Source organism: Colias philodice, chromosome 16 (genome assembly GCF_061535455.1).
Source record: "Colias philodice isolate Cphi_HAF_F1 chromosome 16, ilColPhil1 Martin Lab GWU primary, whole genome shotgun sequence".
NCBI classification, from domain to species: domain Eukaryota; kingdom Metazoa; phylum Arthropoda; class Insecta; order Lepidoptera; family Pieridae; genus Colias; species Colias philodice.
Genome location: NC_143101.1, coordinates 3,811,755 through 3,837,902, shown reverse-complemented (window position 1 = coordinate 3,837,902; position 26,148 = coordinate 3,811,755). Strand labels below are relative to the sequence as shown.

The following is a 26,148-nucleotide window of genomic DNA, read 5'->3' as shown; positions in this document are numbered from 1 at the left end:
TTATTTAAATACAACCATTAACATGCATAAGTATAAAATCTAATAAATAATAACTAACTACTTGAGAGTTGAGATAATAATAAATTGTAATACTTTTTGAGTCATAAATGAAGTTGTGTACACGCAGAGAGACTTGGTACAATTAAACATAAAACGTAGCTAAAAATATAAAAAAGACGAAGAAAATAAATTGATTGATTATTCAAAACTCATTCTATATTAGTTTAATTATCTAATTGAAGTAGCAAGGCAACACTTCGTTTTATCCAATGGGCTGAAGGCATGTCTGATGGTAAATAGAAAGCCAAAACGAAGTTAGACGAATGACCAGTGGTTGCAAGAACACCTTTTCTTTCTAACGTTTTATAAAGGGGACATCTGTATCTTGTACCTTCCACAAATTCTGTTTTTAACTTGGGGAAGAGCCACACAGCGGGCATATGATCGTTTAATATCTTAGGTAATTGTTCCCCAATAACATGCTTATCACGATCCCAACGTCCACCGTCCATGAACAGACCTTGTACGTAAACTCCAGATTCCGGTGGCGTAGTTTCATAATCAACTCTCCTTACTTCAAAATCAAATATAAGCAAATCAATTGGAATTTTCTTAGCTCGCGCGTAATTCTGAACAGAACCTGTGAGAAAAGCTTGAGTGAAAAAGAAACCAGATAACCAGAAAGTTGGTGGTTTTCCGTTTTGATACCAATCTTCTAACATTGCAAGACGCTCTATAAAATCCGCAATGTAACTTGGTAAAGGTTTCAAACTAGGATAAGAAACTTTTGCCCAGTTATTTGGTATTCTTCCTAGAAGCATAGCATTTGCTTGTAAATCAAGTGCAGGTGACATTACAATAAATCCTTTAACAGCTTTTTGTAAATCAAGTAAAGACACTTTAACTTCTCTCAATAGTTTATTAAATCTTTCCATTTCTTGTATTAGTACCGTGTTCATAGATTCATTGTAATCAACTGGATACTTCTTCTGTGAAGTTTCGATATCGAACGGTTCGGGTAATTTGGACACGATTTCAGTAGCCATTTGCATTAAAATAACTTCCGTGTTACCACCTTCACCACCACTACCGGTACCTTCCACTAAGACTAAAGCAGCTGCGAGTTCCATAGAAATAGTATAATCACGCGTTATTCCAGCATTCATATGTAAGCCAAATACTTCCGGAGGCGGGTTAACGGGGACAGATTCTATGTGTTTAAGATAGTCTTGATATTCACATCTACGAGGTAGACCATATTGGGGCCCCACGTCACAAAATGAGTAGTTTGGATCATTAACTACCCCGGTATTTACATAATTATCTAAAATTGTAACTATCAGTCGCCTATCCCAATCGTCTGTTACTCTACCACCATAATTACATTCTCCGGTTAGATATTTTATTGCAACATATTGGATCTCTTCATATTGGTTCAAAAACATTTGCAATTGCATGACAGATATATGAAAATCAGAATCATTAAAGCCATATTGAATGTTCCATCCCAAAGGGCCAAACTTTTTTCTTTCCTGAACCACTGCATGAAAAAAGCTTATTCCGTATAATAATTTACTAAACGCTTTATCTTTTCCAGGGCAGCCTTCGTAAAATTCAGGTTCTTTTAATGGTTCAGATAGATAAGATCGATTTAAATTATGTTGCAAACCTGTAGGTGGTTCATTGGTCATCTTAACTCCGACTTGTAAAACAGACTGAGGAAATCTATCTGAAGGATAGCTAGTCAACCATAATCTAAAGCTTAGATCAGTATTTGTCAAATCGAAACCTTCAACAATTTTTTCCAACACAGGTAACCAAGAAACTGCTAAATGGCAATTTTGTAAACACACCCACCCGCCTTCTAGTTGTGCCCTTTCAATCATTGCTCTTGCAATAGGTCCTTGTCCTTGTCCCAATGATATAGAATTAAATCTGTGGGAGTAACCCATTCTTTCACAATATTTCATGAGAGCACCCATTGGGTCAGACCCAGGTGATAAAATAAATATTAAAGGTGCTAGGCAATTAGAGTCACCAAAAGATTTTGCTATATCAAATGGCGGTGGGGTAATATACTTAGTTCCCAATTGTTTTTCTACAAAATCTGTCATAGCAATTTTTAACTTATCAGGTCTTAAGACCCTTATGACCAATAGTTTTTGAAAGTTTGTCAGATTTTCATCCCAGTTACCGGGCAATGGCTTATTGTGGGGTTCGAGGGCATCATAAACTTCTTTCCACTTTGATGTTGAATTGAGAAAATGACTTTTAAATCCTTTATAAGCACGTAAGTCGTCTATTCTACAAATTTCATCCCAACTTTTATCTGGTAACCAATCAAATGGCTTTTTGTGTGGATTCTCAACAGCAATACCACCCGTTATAAGGAATAAATATTCTTCATGATCCATTTCACCAGTAGATAACATCATTTTAGAACACATGATAAATGAAAACATTAATTTATCTTTATCGAAAAGAGACCGGCATACATTACTATAAAGATTGTAAGTAAATGTTTCCCTCAAAAACTTCAATCTCTTCTCTAAATCTTTAGATTTATTAGCATTTTCAATAGATATAATATACAAGTTTATAAACCACGTTAGAGAATATTGGTACATAGGATCTACATTTGGTAATTCTGTTACGCAATAATAAAGTACGGCTGAATGTGACGCTATCGGCCTGTATCCTAATCGAAACTTTTCAATGATCTCTTCTGTTTCTAAACTAGCTTCTTGCTTTTTCATAATATCAATAGCCAGTAATTTAGATGAATCTAAAACTTCAATAGCAGATTCGTCCTCTAAAATATCGCCTTTAGATTCTTGTAGAGTTCTTAGAATGTCATCCTCAACCTGTTTTAGAGCAGCACGATTAGCTGCTCCTTGCACTATTAATTTTTCGCGTTTTTCTTGTAAGTCTGGTCTCTCTTTAGCAACAACAATACCGAGAAGTTGATCTTCTAAACCGTCCTTGGTCAAAGCAAAATTAATAAGAGTGACTTTGTTAAATATTTCTGGCAAATAATGAGGATTCCTAAGTTTTGTGGTCATGTATAGTCTAAAATTTGGATGATATTCTATCACGTTATCACCCAATGCAATAAACTCTTTTCCAGCTTGAGTATAAGTATTTTTAAGCAAAACAGGATCTAACGGTGCCTCTACGTCTTCCAGAATACAGTCTATAAGCGCGGGTTTACCATATTCTAGACACGTCTCAATAACTTTCATGTAGTTTCCATCTGTAAATTTCATTATTTGTAAATCATTTGATTTTTCCATTGTTTTAATCCATTTGTTAGCCTGGCCTTGGGGATCTATGAGTAAAGACCACCTCATTGAATTATCTTGTATTATAGCATTATCAGTAGAGAATGAATCTCTGGGTAGGCCGGCAATGTACCAATTTTGAATTTTTATATCTGTTCCTAAAATGTCTTTAAATACGAAAGTTTCTGAATGAGGCATTTTTAAATGAATAACGAGATCGCGCCATTTTTCTGTAACTGCTGTACGAATAGGTAACGTATAAGGAGATAAGTAGGCAATTATGCCGCACGAGACTAAAATATCCCCAGCTAAATTATCATAAAGCATTTGAAGATTTTCAGCGGCAGCAGTCCAACGAACTCTTTCTCCACCCAAACCACCTATTAGTTTTTCAGCTCGATAAAGTTTGTCAATACATAATTGTACCTCATCTTCCAAAGCTTTTTTCTTTATATTAGCTTCCTCTAATGCCTCGTTTAGTTCAGCTAATTTTGCTTCCAATCGGGCTACTGTGGCTTTTTTTTCTTCTAAAATTGCCATAGTTTCCGCAAATTCTCTTTCTGCTGCTTCCAACTTTGCTTTTTTTGGTGCAACTACTTTAGCAACGGCATCATACATGTCCATAGCGATTATCCACTTACAAAGCCCTTCAGCGGCAGTAGATGCTTTTGCAATAATGTGTGGTTTGAAATCTTTATTTGACAGATACTCTTTTCTTATTTTTTGCATGACAGCAACAGGTATGTTATCCTTATCAAAATTTCTAAGTGAATCTAAGAAACTCATATCACCTAATATTCTTTTACTAGGGCCCCAATAGTCAAAGATTTTTTTCCCGGGATTATCTGGGTCAGGTATTTTATCGGGCGGAATTTGCTTCATCACACAAACTGCTGCCATTACTAGTTTAACCGTCGCCGGCGGGTTTTTCATCGATTTTACTATAGTAATATCAGCTGGTTTCAAGGTGTTAAGAGCAGCTATAGCATCTTCTAAAATAGGTAATGCTAATGCTAAATCAGCTTCACAATCTTTTTTAAGTTCCTGCGCGGCAGCTGCTTGAACATTCGCGACCTTTTGATCTTCTCGAACCTGTGCTGCAGCTTTATCAGCTATAGCTGTTTCAACTGCAATCTCTTCCATCATTTTGGTTGACTTTGCCGCCATAATGATGAGTTGAGGTTTAAGTGCATTTAGATCACGTTGCATTATAGCTACAGCATCAGCGGCTTGCATTAATTTATCTAAACCGTTAGTATATCTTAGCTTAGCTGCACGTAATTCCCTTTGCTTTCGGTTAGTCAAGGTTGTAAATGATTTTATCAAATCTAAATAAGATGCAGATGTTATGTATGTTTTTCTGGCGAACTGATTGAAAAATTCGATTGAAACTTTTCGTGCATCGACATGGAATTGTTTGCATGCAATAACAGCAGCTTGCTTGACTGGATCTGGAACATTGACTTTACCCATATAATGATTGGCTACCATTTCCAAAGCTTCTTCTGGCCAGCTGTCATACCAATCTATTGTACAACAGTTAACTAATGAAGGATACAACCTAAGCCTTGTTCGGAACGAACTCCCAATTGGGCTGAAGCATAAAACAACATGAAGCTTCGCTTTACATCGGCCTACGAAGAATGAAAGAATTTGCAATGGGCTTATATCCAAATTTCTATTCCCTCCTTGAGCTGCAAGTCGTACTAATTCTAAAATTTCTTGTTTTTCGTCTAATCCATATAAATTTGGTACTTCACCAGAATTTAGTAAACTATCTAAATTCTGTATAAAAACTTCTTCCTTAATTTGACTTTCAGTAAACAAAAACGTGGTATCTTTGTTTAGACCACCGGATTCACGTAAAACTAATTTAATGTCGTCATGCCAATCTTTAACACTATAAGATTTTGTGATTTCCGGTTGAAACGTTTGTTGCCCCAAAATAGTACTTGCTAATCTTGTTAATGATTGCCTACCAGAGCCACCAACACCAACAAGCAAGGCATTGCCCGCCGGCATCGAAAGAAGTCTACAAATTTTTGATAAATGTTCCAATGCGTAGTCAAACAATACAATATTCATTTTAGCTTTGTGCATACTATTATACTCTGCAAGCATTGATATAGCAACATTTAGAACTACTTCTTTTGATGGCATTTCCTCGTAACGTCGTTCACCTTCAACACTATCAGTGTCCAAGTAACAACCAAACATCATTTTCTTAATGTTTTCTTGCGTCACTTCACCATTATCATCTTGATAAGTATCCAAAGCAGATTCAAATGTATCTTTCATAAAATCTCTAGTCGATTTTTTCAAAATATTGTAAAACCATAAACGGTCAGGTTCGTCGACAAGTCTGTCATAAAATACTCTCATGATTTCATGAACCCAAACTCTTGTGAATGTCTTTTTATTATCAGCGGATTCTTTTCTTAACAGAGCGCAACCTTGAATTACTCTTGAAAAATCTCGCAAATTAAAGATGTAATGCGATTTTGCGGGAGTTGGTCTTAATCCTTCAGTTGCTTGGTCGTATATATCCATGGTAGCAGCGATTATATTTACAATTACAGGTTGAGTATCCTGTCCAAACCCATTTCTTCTCCAACCGAGTTGCAAGAGAGAAGTAAAAATTTTTGACATACTTTCCTTTGAAAATTCGTTAATCGAGTATATATTATAATGTCTTAACATTCTGGGGTAAATAAGTTGTCTACTACCACCGACAGGACCAATAGCCCCGTAGAATATTGTATCGTAAATGTATAAATTATCTGTAGTTTTTAAATCGTACCAATGTTTTATATCAAAATATAATCTCAATAATTCTATAGCCGGCTGCGCACCATAAACTTCTTTAGCTGGCATATTCATATCGTCTATAAATATTATTGCTTGTTTGCCCTTCGTAGGTCCATAATTATTTTTTCTTCTTTTAACTAATTTCGATATAACTAAATCTTGAGTTTGATTCGCTGAGGTAGTAGTAGTAAAAGTAATAAATCCAGGGGTATATTTTTCCATATCAATCATATTCATCAAAAAATTTTGAACATAAAAGCTTTTACCAGTACCAGTGGGTCCAATTAATAACAAAGGTTTCAAAAACTTCGTATGTAATTTTAAAAGAAATATATATTTTTCGGTTTCTAAAGTCGGAATAACGGTCTGTAGTAAGTTTATTTGCTCTTTAACTTGAGCTGCTTTAACGGCATCTGGCCAAGGTTTCCAGCAACCCTTACTTTTATACATATAATAATGATCAATTATCATTCCCTCCGTTGGGATGGACACATCGAGCCTGTCTATTTCAGGAGGAATACCATTCTCTCCTTTAAAATATTCTTTCACTAAGTCATCAAACCGTTCACGTGACTCGGTGTTCAATATACCTCCAACACCCCATACAAAAGCAGTCATAAACGAAGCTGAAATCCATGTTCTTGTGTATTTTGTGTCTTCTTCTCCTTCTATTGCACTGTCCATTAGCATTTCTATAAGGCGAAGAGTGCTTATAACCAAATTCACTTCACCGGCTGTCACAAGTTGTGAACACTGTCTCCGGACATAATACACCAACGGATCAAATAGCCATTCACACATTGCAAAAATAAACTCTTCATTTTCTTCTAGCCATATAGGATTCAAAGTATTTAACCAAGATTTGTAAAAAGGCATAAAGCCGAGTGATGCAGATTCCATATATATCATACCACACCGAGAAACAGTTGCAGGGGAGGCTTGAGCTAAATCCATTACTTCAAAAATCATGGACATAACATTGGACATAGCCATAACCTCACCGGACGTGAGACAAAGCTTCTTGTTATCATCCAATACCGTGTTCATATTTTCAATCCATACTGCATCTACTGGTCCATCGAAAACAATCCATTTTCTAACTGGAGTATCCTCTGAAGCAAAGTTTCTAAACATCGTTGCTACAATTCCATCAGTCCATTCGTAAGAAATTGGATCAAAAGCTCCGTATAGCTGACCCATTGTGACGGCTTTTGGATTCAAAACTTTATAAGTACAAGCACAACCATCAGGTTGATTCCGTTCTTCCATTAATGTTAACGCTTCTGATAATACCTTAAGTGTCATTGATTTAGCCGAAAATGGATCACCTACAAGCATAAATCCATGTCTTACTATCATCATTTCATAAGTTTGAATAACTTTTATCAAGAAACATTCCATTGGTTGTAAATTGTTTATTTCACAAACATCATGGCAAGCCTGTAAAAAGTTTTCATAATCAGGTTTGGGTAGAGTAATACCTGGAAATAAATCTGATATGATGCCTTCAAATAGAGGTACGTCAAAAGACAAAAATTTGGGCAAATTTACATCTGTAATTGATCTCAACAATAATATACTCTCACTTTCGTTTGGGAAGCTTCTTTTTAAATTACCCGCAGCCGATAAAACAGTCTTTACAGCACGCATTCCATAATCATAATGATTTTGTGAAGATAGTTGTTCCGAACACAGTCTGTAAGTTGTCACAATTTTTACGGATAAATTCCGAGCATCTATAAAACCAAACGAATATAATGATATTTCACCAATCATAGCATAATCAGGTACCATCATAGCTACGGTTCGAAACAATACTTTTAGGTTATCCGGTAGTTCCGATCGCCCAGCATAACCGGGATTCATGGTAATACAAACATAACAAGCTGGGTTCAAATTTAAAGTTGTTCCTTCAAATTCAAATGTTTCTAAGTGTTGCCTTACTGCTTGTACAATACATAAAATTTGCTGTGCTATTACAGACAATACTTCAACTTCAATCCTATTGAACTCGTCAAAACAAACCCATGCACCACACGAAGCCAAGCCCTTGAAAAATTTTCCCATGGCTTTATAATCTAGACCATCCGAGCAATTAAATACTACACACTGTACTGCAAGAGCCTTTGCGAGATCTTTGGTAGTCTCAGTTTTTCCTGTCCCAGCCGGTCCTTCAGGAGCACCATTTAAATGTAGATAATACGCACCTATTAATGTTCTATAGCATCGATCTGTTAATGGTGTTATGACAAGACGGTCAGAGTTACCTAGGTATTCATATGCATAATTTACCACCGCATTGATAATTTTTACAAATACCCTTTCCTCTTCCCAATAGTAACGTAATTGAGCAAGCCATTGAAAATCAGTAACTTCAGTAACATTTTTCCCAATTAACTCAAATATGACATCTTTAGCATGTACATCTATTACAATTAGTGCTTTTACGGTTATGCTGTTTAGTTTTGTAAGATCGGTTCTTCTTATAACTGCTACAGTTTCATTTAGTTGTTTTGTTAAGCCGACATGAAATTCCTGTAATTGACTTAGCTTGTGTGTATTCAGACATTCATGAACATCAACCGCCCAGTAAATCTGAGAAATCGCTAACACAACCATTCCTTCCCATGACAAAATCCATTCTACACGGCCCATATTAGGATAATCATAATAAGATAACTCAGTTTCCGATTTCACAGCTTTAAGCATCTGATCTTCCACTTGAAGTAACCACTTTTCAACGGATCCTCTTGCTGCTGCAACACTTATGGTTTCGAGAAATTCAATTTGTTCGCCTTCCATGGAAATCATAGCTGATATATTAAATTCAGGATCGAAAACTAATCTATTAATACCTTCAAAACATTTTTTGAGATGTGGCTGTACCTTGAGTGGATTCTTAGTTTCTGATAAAATTTCCAACATTTCATCATTAGATAAGAAGAAGAAACGTGGAAAGTATAATCGTTTCTTTTCGAGATAATTATTAACGCCGTCATTTATTTTCTCAAGGAGACCTGAGGCTATTTTAAATGATTCTAAAACTCCAGCTCCACCAGCGACATCGAGAACATGCGGATCTTTGTCCACGGAACCCATGTAACGTCGGTAGATATTATTAACTTCTACAAACATAACTCCCTCTTCTTGCATTTGTGCTACAATATCTTTTGATGAAAATATTGGCAATAAATACAGCCACTGACTTTGAACTTTGCCCCATTCGTCGATTGTTGAATTAACACGCATTATTTTTTCATACCAAGCCCTCACTTGCGCTTCGAAAGGTTTTACGAAAGCTGAACCCCGCATGCCGACAGTTTTCACAATATGATCATCTAAGACACTCTGAATATCATCAAGACCAGATAGTATAAATATACCAGTGTCTTTATAAGGACTGGTTTTAAAACAAATATCAGTCCATTCTGATATCATTTTATTCAAATTGGTTATTAATGCCAACTCTTTCGTAGCGGCTACGCTTACGATTTCATATTGATCAATATCATCCCACAAATTAAAGTTAATTATTTTTCGCAATGTTGTTCCAGCGGTTGGTGTCAAATCAAATCCAGCAATTGCAGACATCTCGTCCCAATGTCTCTGCACTAATGCTGGGTTGCACATAATATGTGCCATTTGTACATTTGGTCGCCAATCTTTAATTTCAATGACACATTGAGCGCATAATTTCATAGGCGCGGGTAAATTATTTATATCAGGGTCATCGACAAGTCCCTGAAAACGTTTTTCAACGCCTTCAGAAATTTGTTGTTTTATTTTGGTCCTGTATGCTTTAGACAGTTTAAGAAATTCTTTATAGAAAAAATCATGGTCTTGTTCAATTTTTTCGTGGTCTAAATATTCGAAAGGACCATCCATCCAAGTATAATAGCTTCGTTTCCATCTGTGTACAAGATGAACAAGGCTATGAAAAGGCAGTATAAAGTCTTTTAGCTCATCTAAATCAGGATATTGCGAAACGGGAAATTTAAAAGTTTTTTCTTCGTTATTTATCCAAGCTACTAATTTATCACAATCGGCCAATCGATGCACAAGTTTACGCAAGTGTTCTAAATATTGTAATGTATAATTAGTGTCATCCATGTTATCCAAAAGTTGTAAGTAAGGAATCATCTCTAAAACTTCTTTATTTAAGAATGCAATTTTTGATTGCAAATTGTCTTCCATTTCACCTTTAAATGTTTCATAAGCAGCGGCATTTTTCTCAAATATAGGTTTAATGTCCGTCAACCAATTCACAGTCTTCGTATTAGATGCCACATGGTCCGAAGACAGAGACGTCATTTCTAATAAATTTGATATGATTTCAATTTGCCTGAGAATTCTTTCTTTCAATGCTTCAACTAACACAGTTTTAGCATGTAAAATATATACGCCTTGTTCAATTAATTCTGCGGCATTTTCGGGTTCTTTAAGTGCTTTAGCAGCGATTATTTCAAATTCATGACATATACTGTTGTTTTCATCCATGTGGGTTTTAACTATACCGGCAATTATGTCGTTTATAAATTCCATGGCTTTACTTTTTAAACCGTCGACCATTTTAAGCTGACATACAATAGCACAATTGAAATATTCATTTTCAAGAATCGCTGTTATTTCGGAATCAATGCCTTGGAAATATTTTATTTTATCACGTGATTCTTCGAATTCTTTAGCTTGTTCAATAAATTGTAAAAGTGCTGATTTAGCAGGAGCCCCGTACAGCATACTGTATTCTTTTCTCAATCTATCTAAGTAATTGACAAGGGGTGAGAACACGTCTAGTAATACTTTCTGTAATCTGTCATGTCCATCTTTATGTAGCCACTCGTTGTATTGAACGGGCAGAGCATCGTAATTGTATGGTATTTTGAGATATTGTTCAATAGGCATAAGTCGTTGAGATATACGAGAAATAGCATTAGCAATATTATGATAAACCTCATATAAATTTTCGAGAGACGGTTCATAAAAGAATTCGCCATCAAAATTTAAATCTACGTTTAATATTGGGACGGAATCTGGATCTTTCAAAGAGTCTATAATCGCATCGATAGATCGACGCATGAGTTCTTGAATTTGCATAGAAATCATTTTTGTTGCACATTTCACAAATTCTGGAATACGTTTAGGACGCATTCCCTTCAAACATCGTGGGTTTTTAAGCCAAGTAACAAGAATTGAATACCACGTACTAGACACTAGATAGTCCGCACGTTTGATTTCTTCTAAAATTTTTGTTTGGAATTCTTCTAAATCCATCGGGCCTCGTGCACGATATTTTGCCAAGTTTATGATATAAGGTGGGAATGTTTTCTCAGAAGATTCCAGAACAAGCCTTATGAACGGATGCAAAAGCAATGAACCATCTTTAAGTTTTTTCCGAAACTTCACCATTCTATCGAAATTTGGCGTAACGCCGTGGAATTTGAACGGCGGCTCCACATATCTTCTCCTAGAGACTCCGGGAACGTCACGGATGACAGTCCTTACAGCTAAGTCATGCAAATTCTTATTCCATGCTTCCTTACTCTCCTCAATGAGTTCTTCTGTTAACGCAGGGAAGGCATTACGAAGTTTAGCTGGTATCAATCCTATTATCTTTCTCTCCCACGATTTCAGCATAGGAGGTGGTTTGATTTTATCAGCACATTCTCTGAGTACCGCAATATGTCTATCTTGGGATATTTCTAAGTTGTCCAATTCTCGCGGTAAACATATCGGACGGGCTATTTTGACTTTCCTCTCTGTAGCTTTCTCCTTCAATATTTTACGAAACTTTGCCTGTTTATCCTGAAATTTAATAACATTAACTATGTCAATACCTGCGCGCTAAAAGAGGAATTTTTAACTTAATTTGCATCACTTTAATTGATCTTATTTTGGTTAGATCTTTAATTAATAAAATAATAATCTGTAGAGGTATTTGAATTATGCACCAAAAACTTTTTTTAGAAATTAGGTATTTATTTAGTTTCATAATTATTAATATTTAGTTTAAAATTAATTAACTTTGTTAATTTCGTTTTAGATTATTACAATTTAGGTGAGTTAAAGTAGTTAAAAGTATTCACTGAAAGATCGCAAATGATACTCTTTTAGCCTAATAATATATTGCGCTAATAAATAAGATAATAAATTTTCGGATATGCATTTAATATTCTTCTCAATTATAACTTACCTTAATCCGATTATAAGGTGGTAATGGTTCAAATGGTAGTTTATCCATTTTATGAACATCAGGTATAGGTAACATCTTCGGAATTCGACATCCATTTTTAGTTGTCAGCAACTTTCTCAATTCACTTTCATCCATGTTTTAAATTATATTAAACTAGAACATTATAATAAAATTAAAAAATCAAGTAATATTATAAAAGCGCACTTCGTTATTGACAAATTATAGACTGAAAAGATGTAGTCATGGTAACGTCCGCGTCATAGTTACGTTGGTTTTGTAAATATGACCAGTGACACCAGTATTTAAAAGTATGTATAGAGTGGTATAGCGCCGATGTGTATATAATAACATCGTTTATTTTGAAGTAAATTTACTGCAAAGTAAATAAATTTATAAATATTCAATATTATTCATAGCCTATTCATTTCTATTATTATATTGGAATCTGATATCTTCAAAAATATATTATACATATTAAAGTCATAAACACACCATCAAATAAATCTTAAATCAAACATTTGAAAACAAAGAAATAGTTAAACCACTCAATTCAACACAATCGTTAGACAAATCAATAAAAATTTCGAATAGTAATTAAATGAGAAGGACAAATAAAACAATTTTTTAACACATGACGTGAATATATTTGCACAAACAATAAACCTTATGGTGGCAGTACACATTGGGCCAACGTGTTGGGCCAACGGGTTGGGCCAACGTGTAGAGAGCTACTTGGCGGTATGTTGGCTTCATTAGCCTAGTTGGCGCCAATATTGGCAGGCCAACCGAATGTTGTCGGTTTTTTGTGCACACATCAAAGGATCTTGGCGCGCTCCGCAAACAGCGTTCACACGTTGGTGTCTTGTTCAGTTTGTTGTTACGCGTCAGCGGAGACAGTATCGTTGCACGTATCGTTGCGCGTCAATGAAATTTACGTTTAACCATGTTCCAATAGCGATGGAGGCCCGAGGCGCCGATGTGGACAAGCAATGAGGTTTTACAATTCTTGGAATTGTATCGACATGAAGGAATAATTTGGAATCCACGGCATGAACTACACAAAAATAAAAACCAATCTCAATAAATCAGATGTTTTATTTTCTATTTATTATATTATTCTAGATGTTTTTCTTATCTCACTTTCATACAATGCGATAAAAAAAAATATATTTATAAAAAGAGTAAAATAGTATTAAAAAGTTACTTGTTCTTAAAAATTAAATAACAATATACAATGAGCGTGGTTTTGATCAAATTGTGCTTTATTACATAAATAATATTATCATTTAATATAATAATATTATATAATCTTTAAAGTTTCGTTTTATAGGTAATTAAAATTAAATTAAGTGTAAAATGTACACATTTAAAGCCTTATATCCACTTGAGCATGCTCAGGCGAATGAGCGGCTCATTTGGCCGAGCCGCTCAAGTGGAGACGCCTGAGCACGCGCGGCCCGAACATGCTCAGGCGTCTCCACTTGAGCGGCTCGGCCAAATGAGCCGCTCATTCGCCTGAGCATGCTCAAGTGGATATAAGGCTTAAAAACATTTGAAAAAATCTAAACATAATAATGTTTTATTTATACAGAAATAAAAAAGGACAATAGAGATTGGAAAATGGTATCATCGCAGACGGCAGAGTACATTCATTGTTATTGATGCACATGTACGTAATAATTAAACGCACTGTATAAATAAATTGCCGCGGCTGCAAGAACTTCTACGGACTACGTCCATCCTTGAAGCGCCAATGCAGAATGATCAGTACGCCAATGTGTGAACAGGAATCTTCATTTTTTCCCAACACGTTGGCCCAACGCCTTGGCCCCATGTGTACTGCCGCTATTAGATTAAGGATTGGTCTCCGCGCGCGCGCTACGACTAGATGCCGCCGGCGTACTTGAAAAATGCGGCAACTAAAAGTACGCCGAATTCGGCGTACCCAAGCCAGTCGTGTCACAAGCATTGTGTGGAGAGGGCGAACCGATAGTTTATAAAGATTTTGAACAAAATCTGAAGTAAAATGCCTATTTGTGCCATAAAACTATTTAAAAATAATACAACAAAAAATAAGAAAGACACTGGGATCACGTACCATCACTAAGTATCGTATTATTCGAAATTTCTCCTTTACTTCGAAATTTTTTTCTACGAAAATACGACGCCATTCAGTGTTGCCGTATTGCATATCCAAAAAAATACACGTGGTTGAGGAAATCTTTTAGCAATAATTTGAACTTTTTTTTCAATACTATTACTAATACATTATATAAAAGAGTATAATAACAATAATTTATTTCTGTTTAAAAATGTTTAACTGACTCATATAATGTTATTTTTTTTATTTCCGCTTTTTTACTTTTAAACAACCTTTGTGACTATAGTATAGTAGCGTCGCAAGTGGATTTGAGTCATGCGACTCAAATCGTTCATGGATTCGATTCCCGGCCAGGTCAGGATGAAAAAAAATATTTTTCAAACTTCTTTCCAAGATGGCAGATTTCCCATTTATGAGGTAAAATTTATGTAGCTGGCAGCCCAATTCTTCACACACACTAGCGTCTTTACAAATTGCCTAACACACACTACAGAAATGAGTTGCCGCACTCACAGAGCTATTGTTTTTAGGTGGGGCGGTATCTAGTCGTAGCGCGCGCGCGGAGACCAATCCTTAATCTAAGCAATAAACAAATGCACAAACACGTACGTGTCAATATTATATAGTACTTATATACATGTGTACATTCAGTTCCCACAAAACTTTTCTTACATTATTATTTACACGATACTCGATCACAATTCCATCTTTTATATCAAATATATAATAGGTAAATATTTTTACGAGGATCAATCACCAGACATTTATAGAGCTTTTATTTAAAAAAAGATAGATTTTGCGGGTATAGTTTTATTTAAAAAAAGATAGAGTTGCGGGTATAAAATTGTATCTATTAAAATATTTACTTGAATGGATCTAAACGGAATTTAAGATAATTATCTTCTTCTCTTATATATAAAAATGAATCGCAAAATGTGTTGGTAAGCGCATAACTCGAGAACGGCTGAACAGATTTCGATAATTCTTTTTTTATTATATTCCTTGAAGTACGAGGATGGTTCTTATGTAGAGAAAACGTAAACATGTACCACGGGCGAAGCCGGGGCGGACCGCTAGTAGATAATATTTGTAAGACAAAACCAGACAAAGTGTTTGCTTACTTTTCTTTCCCCAAATTTTTGGACATTTATTATAAAAACCATTTGACGAGATTGAGATATTCTGAGATTACAATATACTTGAGATATATGCAATGCACAATTGTCCAACCTCTTCGTTTGTAATTTTTATCTATTCTATTCTGTGTGTACAGATTTTTATTAATATCTCTTAGAGCGAGCGCGCACGAGCAACTTTGTCTCCGCAACTATTTTGTCTCTCCCATCAAAAGTATGGGGAGTTGCGTCGCTACGTGCGCGCACTTTCATACTAGCTCATGGGTGAAGAGACAAAATAGTTGCGGAGACAAAATAGTTGCGGAGACAAAGTTGCTCGTGCGCGCTCGCTCTTATAATTTCTTCTAAAACATTATAAGATTTTGTTTTTAATTTAATGAATGCGTATCTTTTTATAGTAAAAAGTTATTTAAAATGGATAAAATATTGAGTACTAAGTTAATGGTCGCCAATGAGTATGAGAATTATAAATTTAATGTGAATGTAATCTTTAAAAGATTGACACTTTGTTGCTATTTACCTATTTATCTTCTAGTGATTGATCCCCCAAATCAACGAATATGTATATCAGATCGTTAGTATTCAGTAGTTCTTGTAGATTATTCTGTATTTCTTAGACCGTGTTATAAGCGATTATATAAAACCAAAACGTATTCAAATAAATTTATTAACATTGTGACGTTAATTTCTTTGGGACAAAACGGTTAATTGGTTAAACATTATGTGCATTTCGCTAGGTATTTTTATATATTTAGATGAAAATTAACAAGATTCGCAATGTTGGCATATATAGGTATATGTATGTTATATATAAACAATTATTTAAGGAATGTAAGTTAAAAATAACAAAATTTAAGTCCAACAATAAATAAAACCAACAATTTAATAACAATCGACTTTCTCAGTCTTTATTCGATGTTATATTTTTTTATTCGATAAAATGGCACTACGAGGTTAATAATAAGTACTTATTTTAGGAACATCATTAAAAAATCAAAAAATATTTTTATTTTTAATACTTAAGCACTGTAAAGGTTGTATATAATGTATATTCTAATGGAATATTATGAAAATATTTGGCAAATTTTTATCGAGACCAAATTGTTTTGCGATTATGTACATTACATTTACAAAAGAAACTAATTGGAAAGATACAGAAATCACAGTATAATATATAAATTACCCTAAAACTTTACACGAATCTAGAAATTTTAAGCCAAATTTTCAAACCGAACCATATTAACTAAAAACAATCCAAAGAATAAAGAAATATGATATGAGAACTAAAATGATATTTCATTAGATATGTTTAGAAAAATAGGGAGCAAGTTAATTCCTCAAAACTAGGTTTGGGTACAAGCAGTACTTTTTCTTACCTTTCAGAATTTTCCCGAACAGCATAAACATAATTACTGTTGCACCAAAGAGTTACAGTAAAAGTTACAGTAAGAGACTTTATACCAATGCAATAAAGATTACTTATAAACAGTCAAGTTTGATCTTTGATAATTTAAAGACCATAGACATCGATACTTAAGTCAAAAATTTTATCTTCTATCTACCTATTTTAAATGTTGCCAAAACGAAGCATTACTACATAGTATAAAACAAAGTCGCTTTCTGTGTCCCTATGTCCCTTTGTATGCTTTAATCTTTAAAACTACGCAACGGATTTTGATGCGGTTTTTTTAATAGATAGAGTGATTCAAGAGGAAGGTTTTAGTATATAATTTATTAGGTTTTAGACAAACAAGCCGCGGGCGGTAAGCTAGTACAGTATACAATTGAGTATTCCCAAAAAATCGTCTCAAAATATGCATCGTAAGCTTGAATATGATATATTTAACTATACAATAATATAAGTATGTACATACTTTCTTATGTTAATTTTTTACTACGACGGAGTTTGCGAACACAAAATCTTTTGACCCTACTCACTCCGATTATTACATAGATTTTTCTTTTGAATTTAGTCATATATAAGTGTCCGAGTCAATATGTATGTTCAAAATAAGCTGACAAATTGCATTCATACTGTGTACTGTATATCGTACGTATTTATAAAATCGTGTCCCAAAATTTGTCAAAATATACAAAATATGAGCTGCCATATTTAAATCTCAAAAATATACATAGCATAATATACGAATTTTGTTTAGTAATTTTATACAGATGAAATCTCACAGAACTTTCTGTAGAGTATTTCATAGATTACAAAAATACCTTTATTGTTCTACTTCGGATGCTTTTAACTAAAGACAAGCTATTATTCCTGCACAAAAATATCAATTATTTGCTTTTACAGATAAATATTGATTGAACTTTACAATCCATTACAAGCTGTGATTAAATAAATACAATATATTCATAAAAGCACCATAACTTACGCACAGACAACCGCTTTCAAAACATCAATATACAAAATATTTCTAGTTCACATTTTACCAATTTAAAAACATTGATGTATGTTACATAGTAATATCGATTTTTATGTAATTACTGCTAATTAGATAATGCCGGGCTACGCTTTGGTCTGAACTATTTGAAAGAAATAGAGCATAAAATACAAAATAAAAAAAATATGATAATATCACTAAAAAAATAACACATTTACTGCGTTTTTAAAAATCGAAATATTAGCACATAGCCAATCAATCAATCTCATTCTAGAATACATTCAAAAAAGGAACTTGATTGCTATTGGTCGAATGCTGTTTTATCGGCCAGTTGGTTGTTTCTTTTTGTGATTTTTTTTTATAATAAAAAAGTAAATGGCCATGTATTTCCCGCGCAAAAAAAAAAAACTATAACTATAGTGATGTGAGTTGAGCACTTATCTAAGATATTAGGCCCGTAACGCACTGGGCTTCAGCATTGGTCATACACTCGCGCCGAGAAGACGTTCATCAGCCGAATGCTCCTCCTCATCAGAACAGGTCTTATCCTTCTTTATGGACTGGTAACGCACCTGTAATTAATGAAAAAATATATGTAAGTATATTAATATGCGAAATTTTAATTAGTATTGAAACTCAAAAATTCAAAACTTATTTTTTCATTTAAGTATTTTGCGGCATCTACTTTTTTGTCTTTGGTTTGCTTAACAATAAACAAACGTCATAAATTACAAGAAAATTGGTATACTATGTGCTATGAATATAAAATGAACAACTTCGATTTTTTGCACGTTCACCCAACCTTATGTAACCTTGACCTACAATTAAAATCTTAGTAATGAGCCATGTTGCTCATTATATTATATCCACCAAATTTAATACAACATTGACACGTAAGATTTTTAATGTTACTTGCGTCATTATTTAGCTATTGAGAAGTATTTATTTAGGCACTGTCTGCAATATGTATAGAAGAAACATCTACTATATAAAAATGAGTCGGGTTTTCCTTCCTGACGCTATAACTCCAGAACGCGCGAACCGATTTCCACGGATTTGCATTCGTTGGAAAGGTCTCGGGCTCCGTAAGGTTTATAGCAAAGAAAAGGTGTCTCTGGTGGCGAAACGGAGTTCGCCCGGTTTGCTAGTTTTTTATATAAACCAATTTTTGCATTTTTTTAATTATAATTGTTAATAAATATGAATACATAATTGATAATATAGATCAGACACCAGAACGTTATGCTATCTCGACAATACTATTCGTCCCGTCCGACTTCCCTTAATCTGGCCTCCTCCACTCAAGCGTCAGCCCAAGCCGAGGTTCGAGATCCCCGTCAAGGGGGGATGCCCTTGCGCATGTCGCTACCACGCGTCCGCGTTAAGATGTAGAAGCCCTTCTGGCTAACATTGAGAGACACCACACACAAAAAAACTATTCGTTTGTGCTATCTATTATTTTATATAATGGTGTTATGAACTTGAGATAAAATAAAGATGAGCTTTCCAAAATACACTGGTAAACTACTTATACATTTAGATTTTAGATAATCTCTTTAAGAAAGGCATATTGTGTATCACTTTTGGTATCACTAAATTTTCGATAACAAGAAACGAAAACGTGTATGTATTTTGTTAAGCCGTGTTATATATTAGTTTAAATAATCCATACAATTCGACAGTGCGTAATATTATGTCACTATCCAATAGATAAACAATGTCATAATATAAAACATAACTGCGACATTCAGTCGCCAATCGGTAGTAAATAATTAATTTGTATGCAGCCGATCGATTCGTTTATTTAAAGTACTTAATTTATCAACTGTTCTTTTTCCCATGTTTTATTATTTTACATATAATTGTTAAGATTTTTCTTGTACTTCTAGAAATGTTAAATTAGACTGGCATAATATACGAAAATATTTTGAACATCAGCTATAAAGCATAACATATTTTTGTGACGTTACAACATATTTGCAAAATAAAAACGTTAACTGTATGAATAATAATTAAAGGAAAATAAATGGTCGGTTTTAATAATTATTATTGTCTCAATATTGTTTGTCTCTCGGTCAGACCTCGTTTAATTAGAATAAATAAATAAATGTCTTTATTTGCATAATGTGTATTGGTACAAAGATAACAAAATAAAATTACATTACAATTCGAATCAACACATTAGCCATAAATGGCGTGCAAATTACATCAGCTCCGCATTAAATATTATAAGTACATTATTTCATCTACATAAAAAAAAATATGTAGATGAAATAATGTACTTTCATATATATAAAAATGAAACCCGTTTTCCTTGGTCACGGCATTACGCGTGAACGGGTGGACCGATTTCGATAATTCTTTTTTTATTATATTCCTTGAAGTACGAGGATGGTCTTTATGTAGAGAAAACGTTAATATGTACCACGAGCGAAGCCGGGGCGGACCGCTAGTAGTATATAGAAGTAAGTCCATGATTAAATTGTAATTAATGTAAAAAATGAAATTGTTAACTGATTTGAAAAATAATTAATTTTACTTTTAATATTTATAATATTAGGTACTTACATTCAGTTTTCATAATGTATCTTTATTATAATCCTGTTATTTTACATCGGTAAAATACATAGCTACATATTTAATATTTATTATTTACCTTAGTCTTTAATTTAGTGCTGACACCTCGCGGATGATACATAAGGAAGTTATCTGTTACCCAAAATATGAGAATCTGAAAAGAAAAAAAGTGTGAAAAAAGCAACCATTGGAATAATATGAAAACATGAATAATTATTTATCTTTCAAGCTGAATAATCAGACATATTACGAAGTAAATAAAATTTCAATTGGTTATCAATTCATTGATATCAAAACATGTGCACTTAATTATCATACATAGGTCATAGAACAAATCTATACTACATATACTAATACTATAAAGCTGATAGTCCGGGATCCATCGCCCATTTTTGCAAGTGATTACTATCAAGCTAATTTTTCGTGAGTAGCTTTATTTTGATGAGATGCCCAATAATTTCATGTACGAAACTCTCGATTGTGGTAGCTACCAGAGGAAACAAGGATAAAAAATTTTGATTTGTAATCACTTGCAAAAATGGGCGATGGATCCCGGACTATGAAGAGTTTGTTTGTTTGAACGCGCCAATCTCAGCAACTACGGGTCCGATTTGAAAAACTCTTTTGGTTCCCATTTATCAAGGAAGGCTATGGAGTATAGGCTATATATCATCACGCTAATACCAACAGGAGCGGAGCAATGCGGGTGAAACCGCGGAGCACAGCTAGTGAATACTAAAAGACGTACATAATGCTTTACCAGATACTTTTAATAACCCTAGGTGTAAAATTGCATTATAAAACTGGTTCTTTTTACGTAATTCAATTTTCAGTTCTAAAGTGGAGTCATTTCAATAAGAAACTCTACTATAAGTACCTATGTCCTTGCAATGACAACATTTATTGGACTTTGCTTTATCTTAGCTAGAGATAGTAATATCCTCCTAATTAGAGTAATGACTAATTAATTTATGTTGATTTCACATGTTATGTTTATGTGATCAAATTTTGAGTTTTTTGTATTTTGATCAGACAATTATTTGAAATATATAAAAATGAATCGCAAAATGTGTTGGTAAGCGCATAACTCGAGAACGGCTGAACCGATTTCGATAATTCTTTTTTTATTATATTCCTGGAAGTACGAGGATGGTTCTTATGTAGAGAAAACGTAAACATGTACCACGGGCGAAGCCGGGGCAGACCGCTAGTTTGAAATAAAATTATTGTAAAGACATCAATCTCTATCTCTTTCTTTCCTTTTACCCTTCTTCCTAACTCTTTCAATTATTATTAGCCTATCTTACACTCTGTTACAATAATTATTTCAATGACTACACTACATAAAGGATTTTTTGATAGGCAAGTTATCATAGGCATATTTGTTTATAAATTATATTTGATAAAAAATCATCTGGTTATGAGATCAGTGAAGGTTGGTCCCCCACCGGTTCTTACTACTGCCTATACTAAAAAATATTAAAATTAGAAATATATTATGTAAGTACTAAAATAAAAAAATACTAACATTAACTACCACTATACTAAAAAATACTCACATTAACAAAGAAAGGTATGATGAGCATAACAACAGCGAGTTCAAGCCGTGGATCGGACACAGGTGACAGTCTCAGCGTTGAGAGCACAGCTTGAACGATCGGCAGTTGCAGAACCAGAGCGAGCATGGACTTCGCGAACGTAGCCAGCGCTGCGTACAGCACACACTGGCAGAGCCACGCTGAACACATTGGTGGTTTACCTGGTACCATATATTTACTTTAGTAAACATTGTAATATATAAAGTTGTAGGATAAATTATTAATATTATAAATGCGAAATTTTGTCCTCACAAAATTCAAGCATCCTTATGCTTGATGTTTGTTACTCTTTCACGGAAATAATACTGAGCCGATTATAATGAAATTTGTTTTGTAGGTAGTTTAAGACCCAGAATAAGACATAGGCTAGCTTTTTATCCTGGAAATCCAACAGGAACGGGAACTATGCGGGTTTTCTTCGAAAACTCGGGCGAAACCGCGGGCTATCTATATATTATGTTATTTCTATCTAGTTGGTTAAATAAATGTAATATATTCAACACTGTTAAATAGTAATCATCGTACATGCAAGCAAATGTTACAGTTCTCAATTTTTCGACAGTTTGCAATCAAGAGATTACTGCAAATTTAAAGTTTATATATTTTTGATTTACTGCATGTTGAAAACATAATGCTGTAATATGATACAATAGAAAGAAATCACAATGATACCTCTGAAACATTGTAATCACAATTTCTTAAAAAATAATAATATAAATCTCAACAACATAATTTGTTCATTCGTTCGTTTCAGCAGTGGGACGTCCACTGCTGGACAAAGGCCTCCCTCTAGGATTTCCAACATAATTAATTAATAGTAATTAATTTTTTTGGGCAATCAATCAATTTTTAGTAAATTCTTAGTTACAGTACGAATGTGTATGTCCTGCCATGTGTACCAACAGAATCGGCCGAAACTAGTTTAGCTGATTGTATAATTGTGTGGATCTTTCAACATATCATATATTTACTGAATTCTCAAGTTATGTAAACTTTAGAGCATGAAAAGAGAAAGTTATGTATTATTTGTACAAACATTTTTGTGTTGTTTTATAATTTATATCTAAAGAACGCCAAGGTTCATATCTTGAGGTCATGAAGATAATATGAAACATGACCATTAGAAAATTTCAACATTTTTTTTATTTCTAAAAAAAAACAATATGTTAAAAATATATTTTACAAATGCTTACCATATTCTCCAAAATTGATAAGTGGTATATCATAGACTCTTGCATAGTATTGAGCAAGTCTTATACCTGCCCATATTATAAGAAGCCCTAGTGTAGAATCTAGCATAAAATTTACAATGTACCTGTAACAAATAATAAAAATATAATTATTCATAAGAGTATTTAATATGTTACATTACATCTTCTATACATAGAATTGCTAATCAAATAAAAACTTTAATATTAAATTATTATGTGATAAATTTCTTGATTCTACAGTTTAAAAATGATCTTTGGACAGTGATATATTATGGTGAAGGTTAAATACTCTGTCCCCCTGTAATTATCCATTTTATATGTTAATATGTTCATTCTAGATACCTACACATTTGAAATAAAATTTTGCTTTTATAATATACAAAAAATAAGTTTCTAATAATATTTTAAAATATTAAAATTTAAAAATAAGTTCGGATTCTAATTTCAATTTTTACACTAAGCATGCTCATACAAGTTATTGTATTCAAAACTTACCAAGTACATGGGTTTCCTGTCTGATATGGAGATAGCCAAACATTAGCCGCATGTATAATTAACGCTCCCAAACCTTGCTTCGAAGTATCATAAAACCAAATCAACCATGGTCTTCTTGCATAGCGTGGCTCACAGAATCTTTTACCTATAAGTAGAACATTTGTAACTATTTTTTAATTTCTATTTCTAAGTAGAGTTTTATAATTTACTAGTGGATTACGAGCTAAACTTGGTTGTAAGAGACTTGAGGATATTCATATATGTACTAAAAATAGTTACCCATTTACAGACACATTTTAATTTTTAACTTCAATTTTATATGACATAGAAAGCTTGTAGAAGTAACATTTTATATCATGAGTTTTACATCGACATAGCAGAAAAAATTCGATAGTATCATATCATAATTGTATTAGTATTCAACCTTCACCTCTGATCTCGCAACTTACCAATCAAACATGTAAACGCTAAAACTGCAAGCAAAAATTGCAGAAACCAACCATATGTGTCGGTTAAAGCATCTTTTGAGCAGTGCGGTTCCGACCAGTGGATAACATCCGAACTATCATTCATTTTTCATCTCAAAAAGATGTACGAGAATTAAAATAAACTGCGTTATTTTTCCGTGTATAATACTTTATAAAAATTTAAGCTTGACACACATATCTAATGATAGACTTAGAACACCAGATATCAAGAAGAAAAACAAATCCAAAATATATGTAAAATTTAAACTTTTATCAACATTCAAATTTCATCACCAACACCAAATCCCCAACAATTAAAATCCGCAAAAATATAATGAATTGACATTTGACAGATCACAGACATATGAAAGACATTGACAATAATAATTTGGACACTATGGTAAAAATCAACAGATAAAATAAAATAACCGACTTCAAAAACGGAATTGTAATAAAAAATGTTGTGTGTTTTATGAAACCACGGTAAAAGTGAAACTTAGGCCCAAAATTATCGTATTTGTACGATAATTATCGTACGGTTCGACCGTCTGAATGAAGAACGACGTCCGTATGAAGTCAGTTGTTTTTAACGTAGTTATTTTTATTTAATACTTTTTAGTGTATTTTTCAACACGAATCAAACGAGCCCAAACCCGATAAAGTTGAGTCAATTAATTACCGATTTCCTATGGCCACCTTCCGATTCCATCAGTTCTATGTCATGATAATTTTTCATCGCTATCCAATTTACATACGTATACAAAATTTCAGCTCTATCGGTAACCGGGAAGTGAATCAAAGTTACTTGCTAGATTTCAAATAAGTCATCGAGATTAGACAAAAATGCTCATAAAATAAAAACTACTGGGCCTACCCCTGTGGCCTACCCAAATCAAATTTTTGTTGGACCAATTCGAAACCATTCCGCATCAAACAAAAAAATAATCAAATATCAATCATCAAAATCGGTTCAGAAACCTCGGCGTAATCAGTGTACAAACATAAAAAAAAACATACCGGCCGAATTGATAACCTCCTCCTTTTTTTGAAGTCGGTTAATAATACTTTATTATTAAACAGTAATATTATTTTGCTCTGTGTTTTGCTGCTAGTTGCTATACATATATTATGTATTATCCACAGGTATTATCATATCCGACTCTTTGGTTGCAATTATTCCCAACTAGCTTTCCGCCCGCGGCTTCGCCCGCGTTTTCAAAGAAAAACACGTTCCCGTAGGATTTCCGGGATAAAACCTATCCTATGTCCTTTCTCGGGTATCAAAATATCTCTATACCAAATTTCATGCAAATTGGTTCAGTAGTTAAGGCATGATTGAGTAACAGACAGACAGACAGAGTTACTCCCGCATTTATAATATTAGTATGGATTAAATATACTTCGACACTTATTTTCTTGTCTATCTATACCTAGACCTGGCTAAGCCCAGGTAGATTTTTTTTAGCTTTTCTAAGGTATAATAAAATAAAAATGTGTGCGTGTACTAGTGTACACACGTAAGAAGTGAAACTTCTTTATGACCTTATTTTTCAAAAAATAATTTACTATATGCAACTTTACAGAAATACGTCAATCACGCGTGGTAGGGTTAAAAACAAGATGGCGCGTAACGGAAAAATGTTACACTAAATTTTTTTTCAACCCCGATAAAGAAGTTTCACTTCAATAAAATTTATCCTAAGGGCTGATGTTTCAATCCTTGGTTAAAACTTATTCGTCAAATAATGTATAAAACTACCATTTTGAAAACGTATTCTAATTGCCCGTATTTGACAGTTTATGTGACATTTAAATATTATCGTGCAATACTTTATTGGACGGATAAACTTTATCCAAGCATTGAAAAATCGGCCCTAATTCAAACAGC

The 26,148-nt window shown here is 33.5% G+C and overlaps 2 protein-coding genes across 2 annotated transcripts; both read right to left on the bottom strand.

Moving 5' to 3' along the window:
• Positions 1-31: 31 nt before the first annotated feature.
• Dhc62B (Dynein heavy chain at 62B) lies at positions 32-12,482 on the bottom strand. Its single transcript, XM_089704576.1, has 2 exons — positions 12,280-12,482; positions 32-11,891 (listed from the first exon to the last, which is right to left on the bottom strand). The coding sequence occupies exons 1-2, from the start codon at positions 12,412-12,414 to the stop codon at positions 225-227; spliced, it is 11,802 nt and encodes a 3,933-aa protein (XP_089560702.1). The 5' UTR covers positions 12,415-12,482; the 3' UTR covers positions 32-224.
• Positions 12,483-16,233: 3,751 nt separating this feature from the next.
• On the bottom strand, positions 16,234-24,603 carry LOC149481565 (store-operated calcium entry regulator STIMATE-like). Its single transcript, XM_089705267.1, has 6 exons — positions 24,243-24,603; positions 23,794-23,938; positions 23,281-23,402; positions 22,049-22,248; positions 20,569-20,643; positions 16,234-18,484 (listed from the first exon to the last, which is right to left on the bottom strand). Exons 1-6 carry the CDS (start codon positions 24,364-24,366, stop codon positions 18,395-18,397), a joined length of 756 nt encoding a protein of 251 aa, XP_089561393.1. The 5' UTR covers positions 24,367-24,603; the 3' UTR covers positions 16,234-18,394.
• Positions 24,604-26,148: the final 1,545 nt, after the last annotated feature.

Coding starts and splice junctions, on each gene's coding strand:
- Dhc62B (XM_089704576.1), bottom strand. CDS start 12,414: ATGGATGAAAGTGAATTGAGAAAGTTGCTGACAACTAAAAATGGATGT. Junction 11,892..12,279: donor CACCTTATAATCGGATTAAG/GTAAGTTATAAT, acceptor ATTAAATTTCAG/GATAAACAGGCAAAGTTTCG.
- LOC149481565 (XM_089705267.1), bottom strand. CDS start 24,366: ATGAATGATAGTTCGGATGTTATCCACTGGTCGGAACCGCACTGCTCA. Junction 23,403..23,793: donor ACAGGAAACCCATGTACTTG/GTAAGTTTTGAA, acceptor TATTTGTTACAG/GTACATTGTAAATTTTATGC. Junction 18,485..20,568: donor GCACTAAATTAAAGACTAAG/GTAAATAATAAA, acceptor CATTAATTACAG/GTGCGTTACCAGTCCATAAA.